This window comes from Cydia pomonella, chromosome 3 (assembly GCF_033807575.1).
Source record: "Cydia pomonella isolate Wapato2018A chromosome 3, ilCydPomo1, whole genome shotgun sequence".
Taxonomy (NCBI): Eukaryota; Metazoa; Arthropoda; class Insecta; order Lepidoptera; family Tortricidae; genus Cydia; species Cydia pomonella.
Window position 1 is genome coordinate 464,803 of NC_084705.1, and position 21,416 is coordinate 486,218.

Sequence of the window (21,416 nt, forward strand, 5' to 3'; positions counted from 1 at the left end):
AATAAAAAAGCTAACTGCTCAAAAAATTAATACCCAAGTGCTACTTGGTTTTGGTCTGAAGATATTTCAGCACAAGATTTGAAAATGCACAGTAAAAAAAAGAACACTGTGTTTATCAATATTTCCAGGAATTAAAAAAAAGTAGCATTAAGTAAACGACACTCTAGTGAAGTTTAGTGAAATGTTATTTAAAAATAGATATTAGATGCGCGTCGGCCTGCAGCTTCGAACCTAATACTCATTCTTAATATTGCCCTCCAACCATCCAATTATCACAAACAATGGTAATTAAAGCCAGGGTGATGGCAGTCGTTCATAATTTATTCTGCGACTAGGCCTCAAGGCTCTTTCTGCTCTTTCACATGACAATAAAACATTTACAGTGGCAAGGACCATCGTCACCACCACCATCAGTTTTAGTGAATTTGTATTTGCATAGGAAATGTTTAGTGTATTAGCTATGTAAAGTTACGGCTTTATTGTTGATAAGTCTGGAATTAGACCAGATCGAAAGTAATTATTTTGTAACATATATATTAAAAAGATTAAGTTTTTGAGATACATAATTAATTAGTATCCTTTCAATCCAGGGCCAGATAAGTAGAACTCTATCGCCGCCTTGCAGAAAGCTACAACAGTATCGATTTTATTTACTTTTATTGCGTTTTTTCATTTGAATAGCGCCGTTAAGTATAAAATTTATTTCACAAAGTGCTTTCAGGTATTTCATAAATTGTCTGCGATCTAATTGCCACGAATTCATGTAAATATACGAATTATACGAAAAGGGGTTGATTAATTACCTAGACGCAAATGTAGACATATCTTTTGAGAACTATAGGCTTCTCTGGTTTGGGATGGGTACTAAAATATCGTGTGACGTCGACAACCCACTTTACCACCGATACCTAGTGGCCATGTCCCAAAGCCCCGGACAGAGATCAGACACAATTGTATGGTCAAATGTCTTGAAAACGACCCAGAGGACTGAAAGCCCAACAGTGAGAGCCAAGAGCCAATGCCTGTGAAGGCCGAAAGCTGGGGATTAGTTGTATTCTCGTCGATAGAAGAATCAACAGTTGTGGTATTTGCATCATTCCGATTACTTTCTAATATGACGCGAAGCCTTGTAAGCCAGTGTCAGTTTACTTTTAACGCGGATAAAAACGGGCAAGGCTGTAAAAGCACGCGATGCACACGTCAACGCGTGGCACTGCATTGCTGCATTTGTGTCCTAAGGCCGTGCATGTCACAGCCAAGGATACACGCATATCACATCCAGATTGTACTACCACCTTTCATGCAAGAGGAAATTAAGCTTCACACACGTATTTCGTGGGAGCAAACATTGGGTCAATCAGTGATTTACTCGTACTCGTATCATGAACATGTTGTATTAGGATAATTATAAACCAAATCGGTTTTAAACCTAATGCCAATGAGCTGGCGACTATTTTGTTCAGTCTGTGGTTTTTATTTTGTCAAATCTATAACAAATCAATAGAATACATGTATTCGTATACGTCTTACTGTCTGCGACAAATAAGTTTTACTCTAATGAATCTATTTATTTATTTATTTATTATTTAATAAGCAGGCAGGCAGTTTGACAACTGATATGACCTGTATCCAATATTCATCCTGGTAGAATTCCACCCAAAACCTAATAGGTAAGGGCTCGGTACTTTTCCATCAAGCTTAAACATGGACAATTAGGTAAGTCATGTTCAGATATTGTTCTTGTTATATCTTGTACAATTAGGCGCACAAAAATATATGAACATTATTATGGCCCTAACGATTATGTCAGATATCATATGATGCTTCGACGTGAAAGATTATTGCTGATGACTGTACTGGAAACTGGGACAGTTTTCAGATTCATCATTCAAGTCAGGCGCGCTCGCTCAATAACGCAATTATAATCCGTACATAAAAAGTAAGCAGCGCTCCGTGTGCTGGAGTCAAATTAGATCTTTAAATTCTCAACTTGATGTGACCTTGACTTGACACTGCAGTGCATCACGCTCATAACTTTTAAACCTATAGGTAGAAGGGAGCTGCTGCTGAATAGACCCATTACTTAGTCGCTGACAGACAATGCACAGCCAAAATCATTGAAACTAAGGACCCTGAAACTGAAAAAAATGTATCCTTTAGGTAAATGTTGTGTAGCTGTAGAGTCAAGTGTAAAAATATGGGCTCTTACTCAAAAATATGTCCCATAGCATCTTATTCCAGTGTAATAAGAGCGTAGTACCATATTTATGAGACGATTCTCTCGATACATATTTTTGCAGCTGATTGTACTCAGACGGGACCCGTGACAATAAAACAACCAAGGAAATGAAAGTCCCTAACGAATTCCACACAAACGAAGTCGCGGGCGGAGGCTAGCGTCAAAATAAGAACAGTTTGAAAGTTTACATACCGCTCGTGAGCCGGGGGAAGTTATGAAGTCATGAATATTCACGAGCACGGCAAACATCGCGGCACAACACCGCCTCCCTCGAGATTTAAGCTTTTTCATTACACATAAATGTCACAAATATTAGAGCCTACGTCGGAATGTACGAGTATATAGGCACCTACCTACATAAAATGGGGAGTTATCGCCTCGGGGATTTAGATGAAAAAAGCGGCCAAGTGCGAGTCGGACTCGCGCACCGAGGGTCCCGTATAAACCTGTTGGTATAAATTATTATATGATGTAACTATAAATTTACGGTTTTCGCATTTTTTCCTTTATCTGTGCTATAAGACTATGCTTCGTACCAAATTTCAAGATTCTGAGTTCACGGGAAGTAGAAGTAAGTTTTGATTCCCTTGCGAGTGTCGAAAATTTGCGGAAATTTTCGGCATAAACGGCTGTATCTTTTGTACTGTAGACCTGAGTATTTGATATGATATGAAGCTTATTCTATATCTCTACGGAGGCTTATTTTTGTATTGATCCAGATCAAATTCATAACCTGTTACTAACCTGACACTGTCTTCCCAAGTTAGCTTGGTAGCCAACAACGTAAAATACAAGTCATTTCTAATAAAAATTGTCGCAGACCCCCACACACTCATTCCAGATCTAGAGCAGAGCCCAACTGGGGAAGTACCTCCACCTTACAGAAAACCGCAGCCAAATAACGAGAGGGGGGGGGGGGATTAGGATTGGCAACGCGCATGTAACTTCTCTGGAGTTGCAGGCGTACATAGGCTACGGAGGCTGCTTGCCATCAGGCCACTGAAAGCGCTGCGCAGTCAATTTATAATGAAATAGCTGACGCAGCGTATGCTAAGCCCGTTCCTTTTGCCGCGCTTTTTGCGAATTTTATTAAGTTAATCATTGTATTTTGAGACCTATCTGTTTTTTTTTATTGTGTGGCAATAAATGGGTTCTTATTCTTATTCTTATAGAACATCCAGACATACGAAAGCATTTTTGCCCAAGATGAAATGTAGGCCTTCGCTGACGATCGGTCAATGAGTAAAATAGGAGGTGTATTTTAATTTAACAATCAGTAATGGTTTTGATACGACCTGGACGATCGTCTTGTTGATAGGCGCGTATCTCACGCACGACTTTCAAAATTCAAAATCCAAGGTAGAACCACATTATTGGCTACGACGTAGCTCGTAGCCCCTATGATCGTAGCGATGAATCAAAAGCCGATTGTCAAGAAAAAGCCGACACAACTCGGCTGCGACAGGCATGCTAACGAACGAATGAAACCTGGTGGAAATGATCCGATAACACTCGACCTCGATACTGTTACGTGGAAAGTGGAGAAACTACAGCTGTTCTGTAACAGTTTCAAATAAATACAATGCTTCAAACACAAGCGAGCAGGGTGACGGTAAATAAGTCCGTTGTGCATTATAAAACAATGTGTAAATGTGAACTAAGAGATGTGGAGGCGTTTCTGATTTTGATAATAGGTTATGAAATAGATCTGGATTCGTGTGTGTATAATATTAAGTCAGTGTGATGAAGAAATGTCACTTTCATTTAAAGTGTCTTAAGACCCGATTCGAAGTTTAAGATACGTCAAACATTTGCTATAGCTACCATCCATATCGTATCTTTAGGAAATTTTTGACGTATCTTAAACTTCGAATCGGGCCGTTATTATATTTTACGTTGCCTATCACTCAGCCTATACATATATTGCACTTACTTAACTCATGCTACCAGCGCGCTCAACGCGTTACGTCTACTAAGCGAGCGAAAACGAGGAAAGAGGGTGTACGAACAGAGCACCAGCGTCGGCTGGTCATCATATCCATCACAAATAAATAAATATTATAGGACAATATTACATAAATTGACTACATCCCACGGTAAGATCAATAAGGCTTGTGTTGTGGGAACTTAGACAACGATATGTATAATATGTAAATATTTATAAATGCTTAAATACATAGAAAACTCCCATGACTCAGGAACAAATATTCATGCTCATCACGCAATTAAATACCCCTACAAGGATTTGAACCCGGATTCGGAACCATCGGATTCATAGGCAGGGTCACTACCAACTAGGCCAGACCGGTCGTCACAAATTCAAATCATATTCATAACCTGTTATTACAATTAGAATACGCCTTCTGTTCTGCAAGTGACAGATGGGACGTATTAATAAAATCCTTCATGAACTAGTAGGTATCATAATTATGGCAGAAATAATGATTTATATAAAAAAGCTGATATGTATGGCCCATTCGTGTTACTGTTCCACGGACGCAGCGAATTCAAGCGAAGTGGAAATAAGTCTGATAACACGCGACCTCGATACGGACTCGTTGAGCTCATACCTCATCGCAAAACGCTTGAAGAATGCAAGTTACAAGGAAAGAATAGATGACAATGGTTCCTGTTTAAAAGATTCGTCGTGATGTCGTTTTATGCAGGCAGCAACTGTAGTTACTCGTAAATACAAGCGTGAAAATGACTCTTCTCATTTGATTAAAAAGACTAAAGAGACTTCTGTTGAATATATTACAAGCGTTTATTATAAATACTGATATGCCGTCGATATGTTTCCGAAATTGCTCTCTCTACTCCACACTCAAATTTCGGAATCTTCGCATAATTTTGTAAGCGTACCCAAATTCCATTTCCATTTCTAAAATGAGACTTTCCTTAACTTCATATGAAATTTTCCTCAAATTAAATATCGGAATTTTTTTCAATTATTTTGAAACGTTCCGCAACTTGCACATCAATAATTATAAAACAACCCTTAGGGCGCAATGGGCGCATTAAAGGCGCACTAACATGATGTGGACGTTACTCTCAAGTAGAACAGAAACATTATTCAGAAAAAGCCAATACCTAACCCAGCTCAGCGGCGACACGCTTTCAGAAAGCCGGGTGCTGCAAACATCGAGCGGACTCATTTCAGTACATTGCCCGTCGGAAACCAATTGCGTAAATCTAAGAGAGTTATGCCCGCTGCAAGTGAATGCTGAATTCGAAAGTTCTATGGCGCTTTAGTATAGGTATCCCCATTTGATTATCTACGAGTATATTTGTAGAACAGAAACATCGACACGAAATATCCAATACAGCTCAATAGCGATACACTCTCACGCCGGATGCTGCATACACGAACGAAGCGACGCGAAAATGTGCCCGATAACATATTACCTCGTTACCGACACATCGGACACCATATCCTGAGAAAGCAACATTGTGGCAACAAAATAGCTGAAATGAAACTAAACGAAAGCTTAAAACGGTTAAGGAATTTAATTTCTGAGCCGATTCTGCCGCGTTTCATATTGATTATCACTGATTTATTTTATTTGAAAATGATGTGACAATGTAGCTACTACCTGTACCTACTAAGTGGGAATACAATTCCTTGACTGTATGGTATTATGTTTATAATTATAACTGAATAAATGTATGGCTCCGCCAGTTTGAAAAAAATTAAGGACTGAATTGACGAAAAATTATATTTTACCATCATGAGAATCGGTTGAGAATTGCGACTTTTAGAGAAGAACGTCCGGGTCAGCTTCGCTAACGCTCAGTCAATTAAGTGTAACCTAATCTTCTGTGCGCTAGTAACTACCATTAAGCTTTAGAGAGCTCAACGATGGGAGGGAGGGTCTGGAGCCTCTGGAGTTGCAAGCGTACATAGGCTACGGAGACTGCTTACCATCAGGCGGGCCGTATGCTTGTTTGCCACTGACGTAGTATTAAAAAAAAGATATGAGCCCTAACAGCAATAACCCAATAAAGCCTACGTACGTGCAGAACTCGCGAAGATTCTATTCGTTCCCTCACTTCCCTCGTTACACTAAATCCGATGACTATATATCCCGTGCAAAAAATTGGAAAATGATTACGGAAGATGTGTAATGAACCCTCGTGGACGTCAGCTGCCGTTTTGTTGGTTGGAATAGGAACGGTAACCACTTTATACCTACTACTGGTTGAAGTCAAGAAGTTTTATTATGAAATTTTCAAACTGCAACTCTGAAGTCGTGGGGTTTGAATCTTCAAACCAACCCTGGTTTTTTTTTTTTTTTTTTTGACTTTATTTGTGTACGATATTTCGTAGTTACCAACTACTTTTATGATGAAGAAACATACGAAATAACAAAAACATTTAAGACAACTACTACAGAAGTTCCATAAAACTTATTGGTACGAGCTAGGTTTCGAACCAAGACCTGTGGTATGAAAGCAGGCGTTACCGCTCGTCTACCAAAAGCTTATAATGTATCTCGTAGATACGGTCACGCTTCATGAATTGTTGAGCCATCTAGGGTTCTAGCTAAATTGGACATTCCACAGCATTAGTATTGAACAACAAATATAGCTTAGACCCTAAATAGCTAAACAATCACAAAGCGTGATGGTACATTAAGAAATCTTATTGCGGTATGTTCCGTCCGTCTCTGGTATACTGTACCTAAACACAGCTACAGAAGTGCATTCCCAGTTTATGAATGAATTCCATTCCATTCGTTCGCTTTTGCAGCCTGCTGTACCTAATACGACCGTATAATGTACAGAACATACTCACGCATTTCATATTTAATATCAGCAAAACAGAGAATAGAGCGGCTGAAATTTCATTTAAGCCGAGTGCTTATTACACTTTGTGCGGCATTCTGATTTATCGCGAATTAAGTTTGTTTGCCGCGTCATCGAAATGCCGAGTAAATTGAATGAGCCCACTTTATCGCTGTTGTCGGATACAACGTGAAAATGGCAATTTAACTTTTTTTTAGGCTTTTTTGAGGCGGTTAGTGAAGTGAGTAACTTTTTACACAATTATCAACAAAGGCGGTGACAGAAACTTGTAAAGTTTTTTTTAATATTCTATCAGTAGTGTCATATATACGTATGAAACCAAACTTATTTTTAACGCACAGTAAGGCCGATTTTAATCGTTTTTTATTTTTATATTTCTACAAGGGGGCAAAGTTGTTGTTTAAAACTCTCGTGCTAATATTGATACCCGAGCAAGCGAATGATTCCAAAATTGCGAAGAGAAAAACCACGAGCGTATTGAGTGGTTCGAAAAGTGGAATCTTGAGCGATGCAAGGGTTTCAAGACACGAGGGTTAAACAAATTTTGCCACCGAGTGAAACGAAAAAAATTCACCACACCTACGCAAGGAAAAATACTAACTGTAAAATATTAAACAGAATGAAACCAAATCAATGCAAAATGAATGTTATTATATATTTATTATTCAAAATCATAATTTAAAATCAATTCTACCAGCCAACACAAGGAAAAAAGTAATATTTATGTCTATGAGGGAAACAATAACTCAAAATTTGCATTTGAGTACTTTGCCACACATGTGGATAAAATGCTACTTTCTCATCGGTTATTGGCCAATCAAGAGACGAGCCTGTCTTTACCAGCTAGTGTGGTGAAAACTAAATTACCTAGGTACCTAACCCGACCATAAAATAATAAGTTGTTTTTTTGTAGGTAATATTTACAAATAATTCCTGACTGTAAGGATACGTGCTAGCTAGCCGACGTGAGGTGTAGCTCTGAAGTGACGCACGGGCTCTGCCTACTCATTCAAGGCACTAACAAACAAACGTAGTCCAAAACCAAAAAAGCTACCAGCGCAAACCTTAGCCTTACTAAACGTATTACATCTTTACGATTCAGGATTCTAAATTAAATAAGATGTGTGAACCGCTAGCCTTTAATTAATCCAAATACGTATCATTATCTTCATTAGCCGCTTCGCCATTCAAATACTTACTCGTACCGTAGGTTACTATTTTATTTTTATCAGGTGGTACTATTTTATTAAGTACCTAATAGGACAATAAGTACTTAATAGTCAACGGACTAGGTACAACGAGTATAATTTGAGCGGCGCAGTTCTTGGGCTTAATATTTTGATCAATAGAAGAACAAACATAAAAATCCCTAACGTTGATAATAATTGGTTCATATCGAATTTTTTGGATGATACTCGTAAAACATAGTTCTGTTGTTCTTCGAGACAGGAAAAGGGTTGAGTGCTTTTATTGTACCTATCTTGTCCTACCTGGTAACCCAACCTACCTATATAAGGGAAAACCCATGGCGTGCAGAACGCAAGCAGGCGAAAGGCTTCCTCATTTCGTTCAACGTAAATTCCGAAGACTTTCGTGTCGTAGAAATACTGACTTAGTACTGTCAGGGAAAGTTTGCGAATAACTGTCACATAACTCAGTATTTGGCGCGGTCGTTTTAACATAAAGCGAAGCTTTTCTAGAAATGCAACTACATTAATAGCTATGATAGTAAGTCGGGTCATCGGAGCATGAATAATGGAAGATCATTGATTGTTATTGTAACCTTGAGGTAGGTAATGGGATCCCGACATGGGTACGGAAGTTAACTGGTATTTGATGATTATTGATTCAATGTTTGCGGGTGTCAAGGTTAACGCTAATAACAAAATAAATAATGCGTACGTAATATAGGTACAAGCTCGTTCTTAGTAAATTTTTGTAACAATACTGCTTTTCTTCATGTCCGTCGGTCTTTCCTGTATGTCTGTCCATGTCACGACCGAGAGATTAGTAAATATTAAAATGCTGTAATTTTGTATAGATATTAGGATTTAACACATGTTATAATAAGTATGTTAGTCCCGCTGATAAACTTATAAAATAAGATCTCGAAAAAATTGTAGACTCCCAAAATGTTGAACACATAATGGTAATATTTTTCAATGCCTACTTATATAGGTAAATACTGATCGTGAAAAGACAGGTCTTTCAATATTTCTACATTAAATTCCAGTATCCAACTCCAAAAGGTCGGACCACTCAGATGGCATAGAAACCTTTCAAGGTAATGAATAAGTAACTATATAATTGCCTAATGGCACGTCACACCACGTCCCGTGGCTTAACAGCTATACTTAAAAGGCCACAGGCCTAGTTTCGGAGAACTTATTTTGTTTAAGGACATTAACGATCCCCAGGAGTACAATAACGCGATGGCATATTGCCAGCACGTTGCAGCTAGATAGTATCTTAGTAGGTGCCACGTGGTATTTATATAAGGAACAACATTCCTAAACTTTCTGTGTCGCTGTGGGGTCTCCCCTGATAATTATGATTTTCAGGTTTTAGGAACACTTTTAGGGGCAAAAAAGCTTACTGGTCGCCTTATAGTAATATAAGCGATGACCGTAGCTTATAAGCTACGTCTAATCCATATAATATGTCAGACGCATGTAACTTTACTCTCACATTTGCTGCCGACCCTTTCAAAACCCTGCACACTCAATTTTTATATTCGTTGGGAATCGTCAAAATCATTATTTGACTCTCCTCAACCAACGACCAATAAAAATATACATTGACAAGTTGGAAAACGGCAGGATATTCACCCTGAGAAAGTACGGCGTAATACCATGTCCATGAGTGCGCTGGGTGCAGGGTCACTGTGCACTATCGACCTAACAGTGTGCTGCGCTTCCCATACTTACGCCCGCTTGCACACCCCCTTATTACGACATCGCGAATGCATCCACTATTCATGAACTTACGGACAAAACGGCCAGTTACGAACTGTAGGTAAATAATGCAAAAGCTTCTCTGTTAAATTTAAAGTACACAAAAAAAACGAGTAGGCAAGCAGTTTTAGAATTATTAGAACTTACGTAAAAGTTTCAAGATTTCCGGTGTATCAGCTAGCAGTGCAGCTTGCAGCGCGGAGGAGCCCTAAGTGCGTATTAGACGGCACGCTCCACGGCTCGCGACCAAAACAAAAGCACACTCCGATATATCGATTGCAGAAGCAACAGTTTGCCGCGAGCGGTGATCGCGATTCGAGAGCGGTTTACTGAGAAGCTAGCCGGGCGATTGGAGGTCGTAGGGCTGTGGAGGCCCTGTGGAAGGCGGGAGCCGCTGGCCGAGGACAGCAGCGAGCGTGATACGCGTGCGATCCCGGAGCGCGACTCAGGCGTTCGGTGCACCGCCCCCGCGCGCCTCCACGAGCCGCACGCACCCTCACCGCGCATGTCCAACCTTCACTACCCACCTACTCACATTTGTTTTGCTCCGATTTCCGAAGACACATTGATAGCACAATCTGCACTAGGATTCAGGATTATCGAAAGATCAATAAGTACTTACATTCTTTGTATAAGCTTCGACTGCACCATTGCAAGTTGAAATATTCAACACGAACAATTTAAAATTTTTTTGTACATTTATTGATAATTTAATTAACACGTCACATGAAAAAGTTGAAATAATTCAAATTTCGTGCCTAATCACCATGACATTAATCATAAACTATTTTTTTTTTCTTATAACATACAATGTTATCGAAAATACCGAAAACAATTCGGTACTTTTAATTAATTAATCCCAATGGAGCAATGGGGCTATGAGATAAACAGAAACATTTAATTTTGTTTTATCATAATAAACGGTTAATAAAAAATCGATACTTTAAACTCATGTGTTGCTATACCGAAAATACAAAGACAATATAGAACGCAGCTGTCAGTCGCAGTCGATCAGTTGTCAACCGATTGTCAAAAGGTGACAGTCGCAGTCATGGCCGAGTTGATTGCGGTGCCGTTGAAGAAGTCCGCGGACGTAGAACTGGTAAAACCACTGCGGAATCTGCTGCAGAATACATATGAGGGCGCGGAAGACTGCACGGACTCGCTGACGGAGCTGGCGCGGTTGCGCTCCGACGCGATATGGAAGGTGTACGACAGGGCCTCGCTGGACGTTCTCTACAGGTACGTAGATGACTCATTTATCGCCATTGAATCATTATTTATTCCTATTGCGCTATTTTTTAAGTAAATTAGTCCGGTTTGTGGGTTTTTTGCAATAGAAAGGTGTTGATAAACATGTGGTTTATGTGTCATCGACCTTGTAAACAAAGGGCTGTGTAGGGCGCAGTCGCGCGCGTTGTTTACGTGTTGTGTTGTGTGCGCAGCTACTACGACCAGCTGGCGTCGCTGGAGGAGAAGGTGCCGCCGCAGGAGGTGCAGATCCCCTTCAAGTGGAAGGATGCCTTTGACCGGGGATCTCTCTTCGGGGGAAGAATTAGTCTTAGTAAGTTTACAAACACTTCTTAATAAAATATATTGCTTGCTTGTAGGTAAAATATTTCACTTTTATCAATTACTCCTCTAAAATATAATAGCATTTATGTCTAAACTAATCCTTATATTTGTATTTCTTGTTTGGATTGTTACCTTTTTCAATATCATGACTATGCTGATGTGCATGAAACAATGCCATCATTAATAAAGTAGACTTGTGAGTAATGAGCACTACCGAGTTGACAAAATTCAAATCAAATTGGGTTAGTGTGTGAGTTGTTGACACAGTTATAGTATCAACTAAGCAATTTGACTATTAATAGTTACCACTTTCTACATTTGTTTTATGTACCTGATTGTGAATGCCATTTGCTATGTATACTTATGAAAAATTACATAGTGATACTAATTACAGGTATTAAGGTTAACTATTTATTTTAGTTAAATATGTAATTTAATACTATCCTCCCAAATATGATTCATTGTAACCAAAGTGGGTTTTAAAACAGTAATGACTCACAACATATTTAAAAATAAGACAGAATCATTAGGTACCTGCTGAGAAATGATTAGTTTTGTTTGCAACCAGATTACTTTAAGAAAACAGTTTATTTGTGAAACCAACACTGACATTTATTTTCTAAAGTCTGCCCCGTAATATATATTATAAATATATGCAATATTACTAATCCAAACACTCTTACAAGACCATTAGTTTATTATTTATTTAACACATTGAGTACCGGGAACCTGCTTGGCGGGTTCTCTATTCGTAGTCGGTTTCCTCTACAAAGCGGGAAAGCGCTGGGATTGGTTCCAAGCATAGCGCTACAAAAATGTTGGTAGCGAATGTGTTAAATAAAATATAATAGTGGACCTTGTCTTTGTAATAAGGGGAAGGATTTTAACTTAATGTGAATCCCGAAATGATATGTATCAAACAAAAGCAAAAAGAGTAGAATCAACTTATATTGATACTTTTGATTATCAAGACATGATCGAACTTCCTTCAACTGTTTGTCTCTGTATGCAGGGCCGGATTTAGGGGAGGGCAACCAGGGCTACTGCCCCAGGGCCTCCACAAAAGAGGGGCCCCCACAATAGAGAATTTGGAAAATTTACCATTTTATTTGGAAAAAAATTGGGGCCAGGGGGCCTCCACTCCTTTATTGCCCGAGGCCTCCAGACCTCTAAATCCTGCATTGTCTGTATGTATACTTGTAAAGTTGCAATAATATCTTCTTGTTAATCATATCTGAATGCCTTTTGATACATTTGCCATAACAATATGTGTGTATTGCAGCTGTCAGCTCGCTGTCATATGAGCATGTGTGTATCTTGTTCAACATCGGAGCCCTGCAGAGCGTGCTGGCCTCCCAGCAGCCGCTCGATACCGAGGACTCGCTCAAGCTGGCTACCAAGCTGCTGCAGGTATGAAACAGAGGAACATCTGTAGAACTTATTCCCATCTGCTTTTAATCTACATGTTTAAAGAAAAAACAAACCAATTGAATTGTTCTATGTCATCATCATGGCACGGTCAAAAAATGTCAAGCTTAAAAATCTTACAATATTAATCTATTTAGGTTTAAAGGCAATCCTACACAAATCAATCGAGTCTGACAGTAAGCTCAATATGGCTTGTGTTGTGGATGCTAGACGAACTAAACAATAATGTATCTGATAGACAAATACATAAAAACATCGCTAACAAAGAACAAATATGCTCATCACAGAATTTGATACCCTTACTTTGTAATCCAAGATATTTCAGAGTCACTTGACTAAACTAAGAGACCGTCAAGCAACTATTTTATATAGCGCATTGTTTAACTGTGTGGGTAACACGTACAAATGACTGGGAAACTCTTACTATTAATGAATTAGGTATGATAACGTAAGATAAACAAAATTATTTATATACTGTAACGGTCAATCAACCTTTCCTGAAGTTAAGTATATGAAGTTTGATTGGAAATATAACAATCCTGGCCATGCTGACATGATGATATCTTAATCCTGCTCCTTCTTAATGTCACTTTGTTTTTACATATTTAATTTTATGTGTTAATATTTTTGTATGGTAATATATTAATGTATTTGTTTTTCTTCAGTAAATACGTAATAGAAATCGATACTTTATATTAAGTCAGTCTTTACCTATTACGGAACAATGGTGTTCCGGACATTTGGGAGACGTGCGCGGAGACAAAGCCTACACGTTGTCGAAATCGCAAGTCAAAACTTATAAAACAACGTAGACCTATAAAATTGTGACCTATTTAGGCTCTATGAGACATGTCGCGCGAATGACTTATAAGTACGTAAGTTAAATATTAGTATGATTCACGACAGATTACATTTTATTGTCTGAACAGAGTGAAATGGAGTCGCTAGAGCCGCCAAAGATAAACAAAATACACATAACTGTACAGATCGCTCTGAGACGACGCCACGCTAATAAATGTGAGCTCACTCGCTAATGGACAGGATTTACTGACTCGGATGTCATTCACACCCATTGACAACATGTTATCTTTAGAAAAGATAAGTACCTACTCTTTAGAACTTAAGTCTCTCAGTAAATCTCTCTTTTATTACCAACTTGGCCCTTATCTATTCCCGTTGACCCTTGAACTTATGAGTGGTTATCTTAGGCACTTGTTCATAAAAAGCGTATTTATAAATAAAGACCTTAGTGTGAGTATGAACTTTACTAAGTTTTACAAGAATATGCTCTTAAAATATTTTAGTATTTTGAGACCAATTAAGACGATATTTCAAGTCTTTTGAGTGCGTGATTGAAAAGAACTCGTGTCTTATAATATGGACTCCGACATCCATTTTAAAGTCATTCTTTACAAATCAGACACTTGTTTTTTTCTTTGTTTAAACTTTGAAAACACGTTTTATTGCAGTGTTAAATGCGTGTAAAAATGTGTTGAAAAGTTTTAAATCTGTTTTAGAAAATAGTTTCTACTCTAGGGCCATGTAATTTTACTACTGGTGTACAATACAGTCGTTATATCGCAGATATATCGGAGCGGCCGTGGTGCTCAATAATATCTGAGCACGCACTCAGCGCCATGTAAATAGAGACGTATTCAGATATTTGTGAGCACCTTGGCTGCAACGATATATCTGATGGCGACTGTACATCGTAAATGCCTAGTATGAAGATAGTGGTAATTTTAGTACAAGCTGATAAGTTTTCAAAGCTTTCTTCAACTTCTTCAACATTTATTCAGCAAATAGGTCACAAGGGCACTTTTACACGTCAAGATGGAATTTAAATACAAGCAAAAACAAGCACGACAACAATTATAAAATACTTCTTCTTCGTCCTGCCCTTTTCCCATTATTTGGGGTCGGGTCTCCTCACTCTTCTGCGCCAGGCTAATCTATCCTGGGTTGTTTTTTCAGGCAAATGGGCGTCCTTGAGGTCTCTTTGTATTTTTGACCACCAGGTTAGGGGCCGGCGGCCTCTACCTTTCTTTTGTTCTGGCAAATCTAGTGCAAGCTGTACCACATGGTCCTCACTTCTTCTTTTGACATGTCCGTACCATCTGAGACGGTTTTCGGTGAGTTTCTGGGTGATTGGTGCGACTTTAAAGCTGCCTCTTATATATTCGTTGCGTACTTTATCGAGTCGAGTCACACCTCCCGCCCATCTCAACATCTTCATCTCGTTGACATGTACCTTTTGCTCGTGAGTTCTTTTCACTGTCCAGCATTCGGATCCGTACAGTAGCGCCGGGCGAACCGCAGTCTTATATACTTTGCCCTTTACTTTTACGGGCACACGAGGGTCACACAATACTCCAGTGAGTGTTCTCCATTTTTGCCACGCTACATTTACGCGGTGAGTGACGTCGTCATCCACGTTTGCGTCTGATGTTAGCATGGATCCTAGGTATTTGAACTTTGTTACTGTTGGAATGGGTGTTGTACCGATGTGTATAGTCTCAACCTTTGTGTTTCCACTGAAGGGACATTTCAAATATTCATCAAACAATTATAAAATACAATTCATTGAAAATATAATATCTTACAACACTAAGCGCGCAAAAATATCTGTGACAGTTTTATTTTAAGAGCCATAAGAAGCGTATATTATTACATTTTACTGACCTAGCCTAATACATTTCATGTTCTGCGTTTCTTTTGTAGAATGCGCTGCAGCCCTCGTAGTCGCTTAATTGCTACTAATTGAGCTTAGTTCATGTTAAGTGTCCAGTGACAGGCAAGTGATTCATGTAAGGCGGAGTGCTTTGTGACTTGCACTCAACAATACAACAGTTACAACAGTGGGCACAACTTAAAGTAAAGAATACTACAAAACATGTATATTTTGACACTTGATTGCCTGCAGGTACTAATCGGCATCAAATAGGTTGTGAGGTGAAAGCCAAAGTGGCTTAATAATATGTCAACGCATCCTCATACCTGTGGTATCAACGGTCGTATCGCTTTACAATCTTAGTCACTCGGAAAGCGATTTGTAAATAATTCACCCAGAAATTAAGTCATGCGAATTTCTTGTTTATTGAACCCCCCCCCCCCCCCCCTTCCTAGTCACATTTGGCAAACCCCTCCTCCCTGGATAAAAGAATATTAGACATTTTATAATATGAACCCGAATAGACATAAAAATTACATGAATAAAAACGATTATCATTGCAAAAACTAGTTCTTTAACTGTACAGCGAATAAAAAAAATACTCAAAACAATTTTCGGTTTTCGATGAAGTTAAATTAACGACACAATGTTTGTAACAGCCTACAGCCCCCTCTAATGGCACATCATGTCATATTTTCTTGACCCCCTCCCTTCCCCTAAACGTGTGACGTGATTAAAGGATGACTCCTAAGGGATTGATATTTGGCAGCAAGCTGCGGGCGTATTCTCGCACTTGAAGGCAACAGTGATGGGGGCCGTCCACCAGGAGCCCACTCCCGATCTTCAGCCCGACACACTACAAGCCCTCGCTTCGCTCATGCTCGCCCAAGCACAAGAAGTCATCGCCTACAAGTGCATCCGAGGTGAGTAGCGTGTGAAGACCTCAACACTATAATGAAGCAATGGCCGTTTATTAAGAGCATCTGACCTTCAGCCCGACACACTACAAGCCCTCGCTCGCGCGCTCGCGCCATCCGAGATATATAGCGACCTCAACACGGTAATCGCCGTGCCGACCGACCATATCTCCTGTCAGTTTTTTTGTCCCCAATACGCTTGCAGTCTTTTAATCACGTATTTCTTACGGTAATATCCAATGAGCGGAATTCTTTATAGCAAAAATCAAACTGTCAGAGGCATTGACCTAACTGTTTTATCGACTTATCGATGTTACGGAATAATATCGCATTATATAATTATCGCATAATCAACTTAAAAGATTATTCTGTAACATTTGACCTCTTTGATAAGCAATTTGCATCTCCATGTTAAAGTATAGAGTCCGAATATTCAAACAAATTTGTCCATCCGTACCATTGCCTCCAAAACCTATTATAACTAGGTGGGGCACATGGCTTAATGCAGCTATATATTATGCAGAAAATTTGGAATGTATTACAGAAGTAAATTCAAACTTAAATTCAAAAGAGTCGGCTGCAATAAGAGAAGCAAAAAGAGTACTTAAGCACAATAATTTGAGAAATGATCTGTTGTACATAAAAGAAAGTTATGGCATTTTATGTGAAGCAATAATCAAATTACAAACATCCTGTTTATCCTTATTAGACTCTCTTCTAATACTTGACCAGGAGAGAACTATTCTAAATTAGTGTGGATCTCACACAGTGCAAATAAAACTTGAAAAAGTACTAGATAGAATTCCGGACTACGACAAGATACGCAAATATGCTGATTTTATAGAAAAAAGTAATTACAGCCAAAACACTGTTATCGAGTACTACAAATATGCTCCTGTTACTTCAACTGAGGTAGAACGCTCGTTTTCATCTTATAAATGGATCTACAATGAAAAAAAGGAGTAATATGAAAGGTGACAATATTGAAAAAATAATGACTATTTTCTTTTACTACAGGGAAGATGAAGAAAACATATTTAGTACAATTTAGATTTCGACTCTGTTATTTTGAATGAAGATTAGTTACCTACTCTTAGCAATATTTGTTTTTAATTTTTCATGATAAGTTTCATATAGAAAATTTAAAATAAAAGTATTTTCTGTTTTATTCTTTACTATTATACTAAAATACAGCGGCGGTCAGCTAATTAGGGACACCGTTAATTTGTTTGTATCTATATCCAAAAGCCTAATTTCATTACTTTAACTTTGTTTCGTTAAGTGACAAATATTTATCGATAAGTCGATTAAACAGTTAGGTCAATCCCTCTGACAGTTTGATTTTTGCTATGAAGAATTCCGCTCATTGGTAATATCCAATTAAGATATTTTAAGTCCGGTTAATCATGAACAGAATTAACCAAACGCGTTTATAGAACTCGCTTTACCTCGCCGGGCTCGCCATATCATAATAATAATATACTTGTTTGGATTGATTTCGTTATTTATTAAATGTTTGTACAGATGAGATGAAAGAGGGCATGGTGGCGCGGGTCTGTGCGCAATGCGAAGAGCTGTACACAGACGCGCTTCGCATGATCAACCGAGAGCCACAGAGAGCGCTTTTTGACCGCGAGTGGTCCGCCATAGTAAGTGAAAACAGACCTTAAAATAACAAAAATACGTTAAGTGTACACTGTCCTGTGCGTTATCAACGACGACAATGTGGACTTCCATATTATGAGAAAACCAACCTTTTTTTTTGCTACTTAAGGTTCATAATCCAATTATCTATCTCGTCAACCGCTCGCTTGGGTGTCCCAAGTATGCGTATTGCGTACAGCTATCAAAAATAATATAAATAGCTAATTTGAAAAATCTATTATTATTAAATTACACTCAAAAGTCATTGTGATACAATATCCTAAATTCTTCTCTGTACAGATAACAGCAAAACAGATGGCGTTCCGTGGCCTGACCCAGCTGTTCCAGGGCATGATCTGCCGCACCAACAAGGCTGTAGGCGAGGAGATATCTCGTCTTCAGGTTGCCGTGGAACAACTTAAGGGAGCTCTGGGCAGGCTGCCACAGGCGCCTTTGCTGTCGGAGCAGCTCACCAAGGCCATGAGGTAATTTTCCAGGCTCTGCAGGAATAAGAGGCTTCTCCAGGTGGATGCGGAACACCTTGGTCAGGCTGCAGGCGCCCTTACAGGAGCAGCTCACCAAGGCCATGAGGTGGTCCAGAGTCGGTAGCAACAGAAGACGTCTCTAGGTGTATGGGACAGTGCTTCACCTGGATAGACTGCAGGTACACCTGTAGGTGTAGGAGTAGTTCACCAAGGCCACAACGTAATGTACTAGGGTCTGCAGTAACCAGGCTGTACAAGGAGACCTCTCGTCTCGCTGATCTATCAAAATCCCAGAAGCAAATGTCAACTGACTCCTGCATTTAATTCTGCTAACTGAACTTTCTTCTTTAGATTCATCAAAAAGTCTAGTTATATGTGTCCAATTTTTTTTGAGCTTGACTCAGTCTAATAAAACTGTTCTATAAAAGTCATTGTTGAAATGTTTTTAGACAGATTTTCACTTGACCAATTTTTCCGTCAACAGATTCCTCGCAGAAGCCACAAAAGACAACGACTTCATCTACCACGAGCGCATCCCCGACGCGCGTCAGCTCGAGCCCGTGTCCCGCGCCGCCGTGGCCAAGGCGCTCCCTCCGCCCGCCCGCTGGGGCCCCGCGCCGCCCGCGGGGCGGGACCTGTTTGCGGCGCTGCTGCCGGCCGCGGCGCACCGCGCGCTGCAGGCGGCGGCCGCGAGGAGAGCAGAGGCGGTCAATGCTGAGGTCAGTACAGTACACTCGTCAGACATGTTCGCGGCGCTGCTGCCGGCCGCGGCGCACCGCGCGCTGCAGGCGGCGGCCGCGAGGAGAGCAGAGGCGGTCAATGCTGAGGTCAGTACAGTACACTCGTCAGACATGTTCGCGGCGCTGCTGCCGGCCGCGGCGCACCGCGCGCTGCAGGCGGCGGCCGCGAGGAGAGCAGAGGCGGTCAATGCTGAGGTCAGTACAGTACACTCGTCAGACATGTTCGCGGCGCTGCTGCCGGCCGCGGCGCACCGCGCGCTGCAGGCGGCGGCCGCGAGGAGAGCAGAGGCGGTCAATGCTGAGGTCAGTACAGTACACTCGTCAGACATGTTCGCGGCGCTGCTGCCGGCCGCGGCGCACCGCGCGCTGCAGGCGGCGGCCGCGAGGAGAGCAGAGGCGGTCAATGCTGAGGTCAGTACAGTACACTCGTCAGACATGTTCGCGGCGCTGCTGCCGGCCGCGGCGCACCGCGCGCTGCAGGCGGCGGCCGCGAGGAGAGCAGAGGCGGTCAATGCTGAGGTCAGTACAGTACACTCGTCAGACATGTTCGCGGCGCTGCTGCCGGCCGCGGCGCACCGCGCGCTGCAGGCGGCGGCCGCGAGGAGAGCAGAGGCGGTCAATGCTGAGGTCAGTACAGTACACTCGTCAGACATGTTCGCAGCGCTGCTGCCGGTCCTATTTTAATCTAGCTTACAATCCTTTGCTTCGCTCTAAAAGAAAACCGCACAGTACTAAATCATGTAAATTTCCAGGTGAACAAGCTCCGCGAAGCCACCCAGCTCCTCAACAGCATCCTCGCCTCCCTGAACCTTCCTGCCTGCGTCGAAGAGCAAGACTCCGGAGAATTACCCGAGTCTATCCGAAGCAAGGCGGCCGCCGTACGTGCGGCCGGCGGCCCGGGAGCCCTACGGGCGTTGATGGAAGAGCTACCACAACTGCTGCAGCGGAACAGGGATATTTTAGACGAGGTAGATAGATAGATAGATTTATTTATTGGTACTAATCATACACGGTAATTGTTAACGATGTCTCTGTATGCCATGGAAGCAGAATGTATGTCGAGATATATAACAAGTAACCATCCTAGCAATCAATTAATTATGTAAGTATGTTTTTGTACGCCGAAAGGCAAAACATAGTGAAACAATTATTAACTAAACACCTCTCATATGATGTACCTATGTTTTACAAAATAAACACTTTTGACTTGACTTGACTTGACTTGAGCATCTCGGAACCTGAAGACTCCTGAGAACTGTGCGAGTACGGGCGTTGATGGAGGAGCTATCGCGACTGTTACAGCAAAACAGGGACATTATAGACGAGGTAAGTATTCACGGTGGCTCTGTCTGCTACGGAAGCAGAATATATGTCAAGATAGACAACAAGTAAACATTCTAGCATCCCTGAACTCCGCTTGCGGTCCGTCCAGGGTTGACAAGTTAAAGCGCACGGTGGCTGTGTCTGCTACAGAAGCTGACATTAAACAAAATTCCATCTGGCGGCAACCTCAGGAGTTCATACTCCTCCTCCAAAAGCTCATGCAAGATGGCTTTTACACTTGCTCTAATACCGAATTGAACTTTTTACTAAAGTATGATTGTCTTCACAGGCGGAACGCATGCTACGCGAAGAAGAAGAAGCGGACGCGGCGCTCCGCAGCCAGTTCGGCGCGCGCTGGGGCCGCACGCCCTCCCCGCAGCTCACGGAGGCCTTCCGCGCCAACGCGGCCAAGTACCGGCAGATCATCGACAACGCCGTCCGCGCCGACAGCATCGTGCAGCAAAAGTTCGCTCAACATAGGGAGGTTAGTCGGTACTATTCAGTAGACCACATTGAAAAACTCCGCGCATTAGCGCAAGCCGCTAAATAAAGACAGGTTATCGATAATTTTGTGCGTACAACGACAGTTCTGAATGATTCAAGGTTAGTACTCGTGAACAAGATGCATGTAACT

The 21,416-nt window shown here is 40.8% G+C and overlaps 2 protein-coding genes across 6 annotated transcripts in view; one reads left to right on the forward strand and one right to left on the reverse strand.

Annotated features, from left to right (window-relative positions):
- The window catches only part of LOC133515709 (serine/arginine repetitive matrix protein 1), a 33,889-nt gene extending 23,020 nt beyond the window's left edge, over positions 1-10,869 (reverse strand). For 3 of the 5 annotated variants that reach the window (XM_061848257.1, XM_061848256.1, XM_061848260.1), the window contains exon 1: positions 10,622-10,782. In XM_061848257.1, the coding sequence (XP_061704241.1) occupies positions 10,622-10,650 (29 nt within the window). In that variant the 5' untranslated portion in view covers positions 10,651-10,782. Of the gene's footprint in view, positions 1-10,621 lie in introns of all 5 variants that reach the window. The other 2 variants (XM_061848255.1, XM_061848259.1) reach the window with 2 other exon arrangements.
- A 164-nt stretch (positions 10,870-11,033) lies between these two features.
- Positions 11,034-21,416, forward strand: part of LOC133515712 (programmed cell death 6-interacting protein) — a 31,501-nt gene continuing 21,118 nt past the window's right edge. Inside the window, 9 exon segments of the mRNA XM_061848265.1 lie at positions 11,034-11,241; positions 11,445-11,563; positions 12,857-12,984; positions 16,443-16,596; positions 18,115-18,239; positions 18,535-18,719; positions 19,204-19,438; positions 20,212-20,427; positions 21,072-21,266. Of these exon segments, the coding sequence (XP_061704249.1) occupies positions 11,051-11,241; positions 11,445-11,563; positions 12,857-12,984; positions 16,443-16,596; positions 18,115-18,239; positions 18,535-18,719; positions 19,204-19,438; positions 20,212-20,427; positions 21,072-21,266 (1,548 nt within the window). The 5' untranslated portion in view covers positions 11,034-11,050.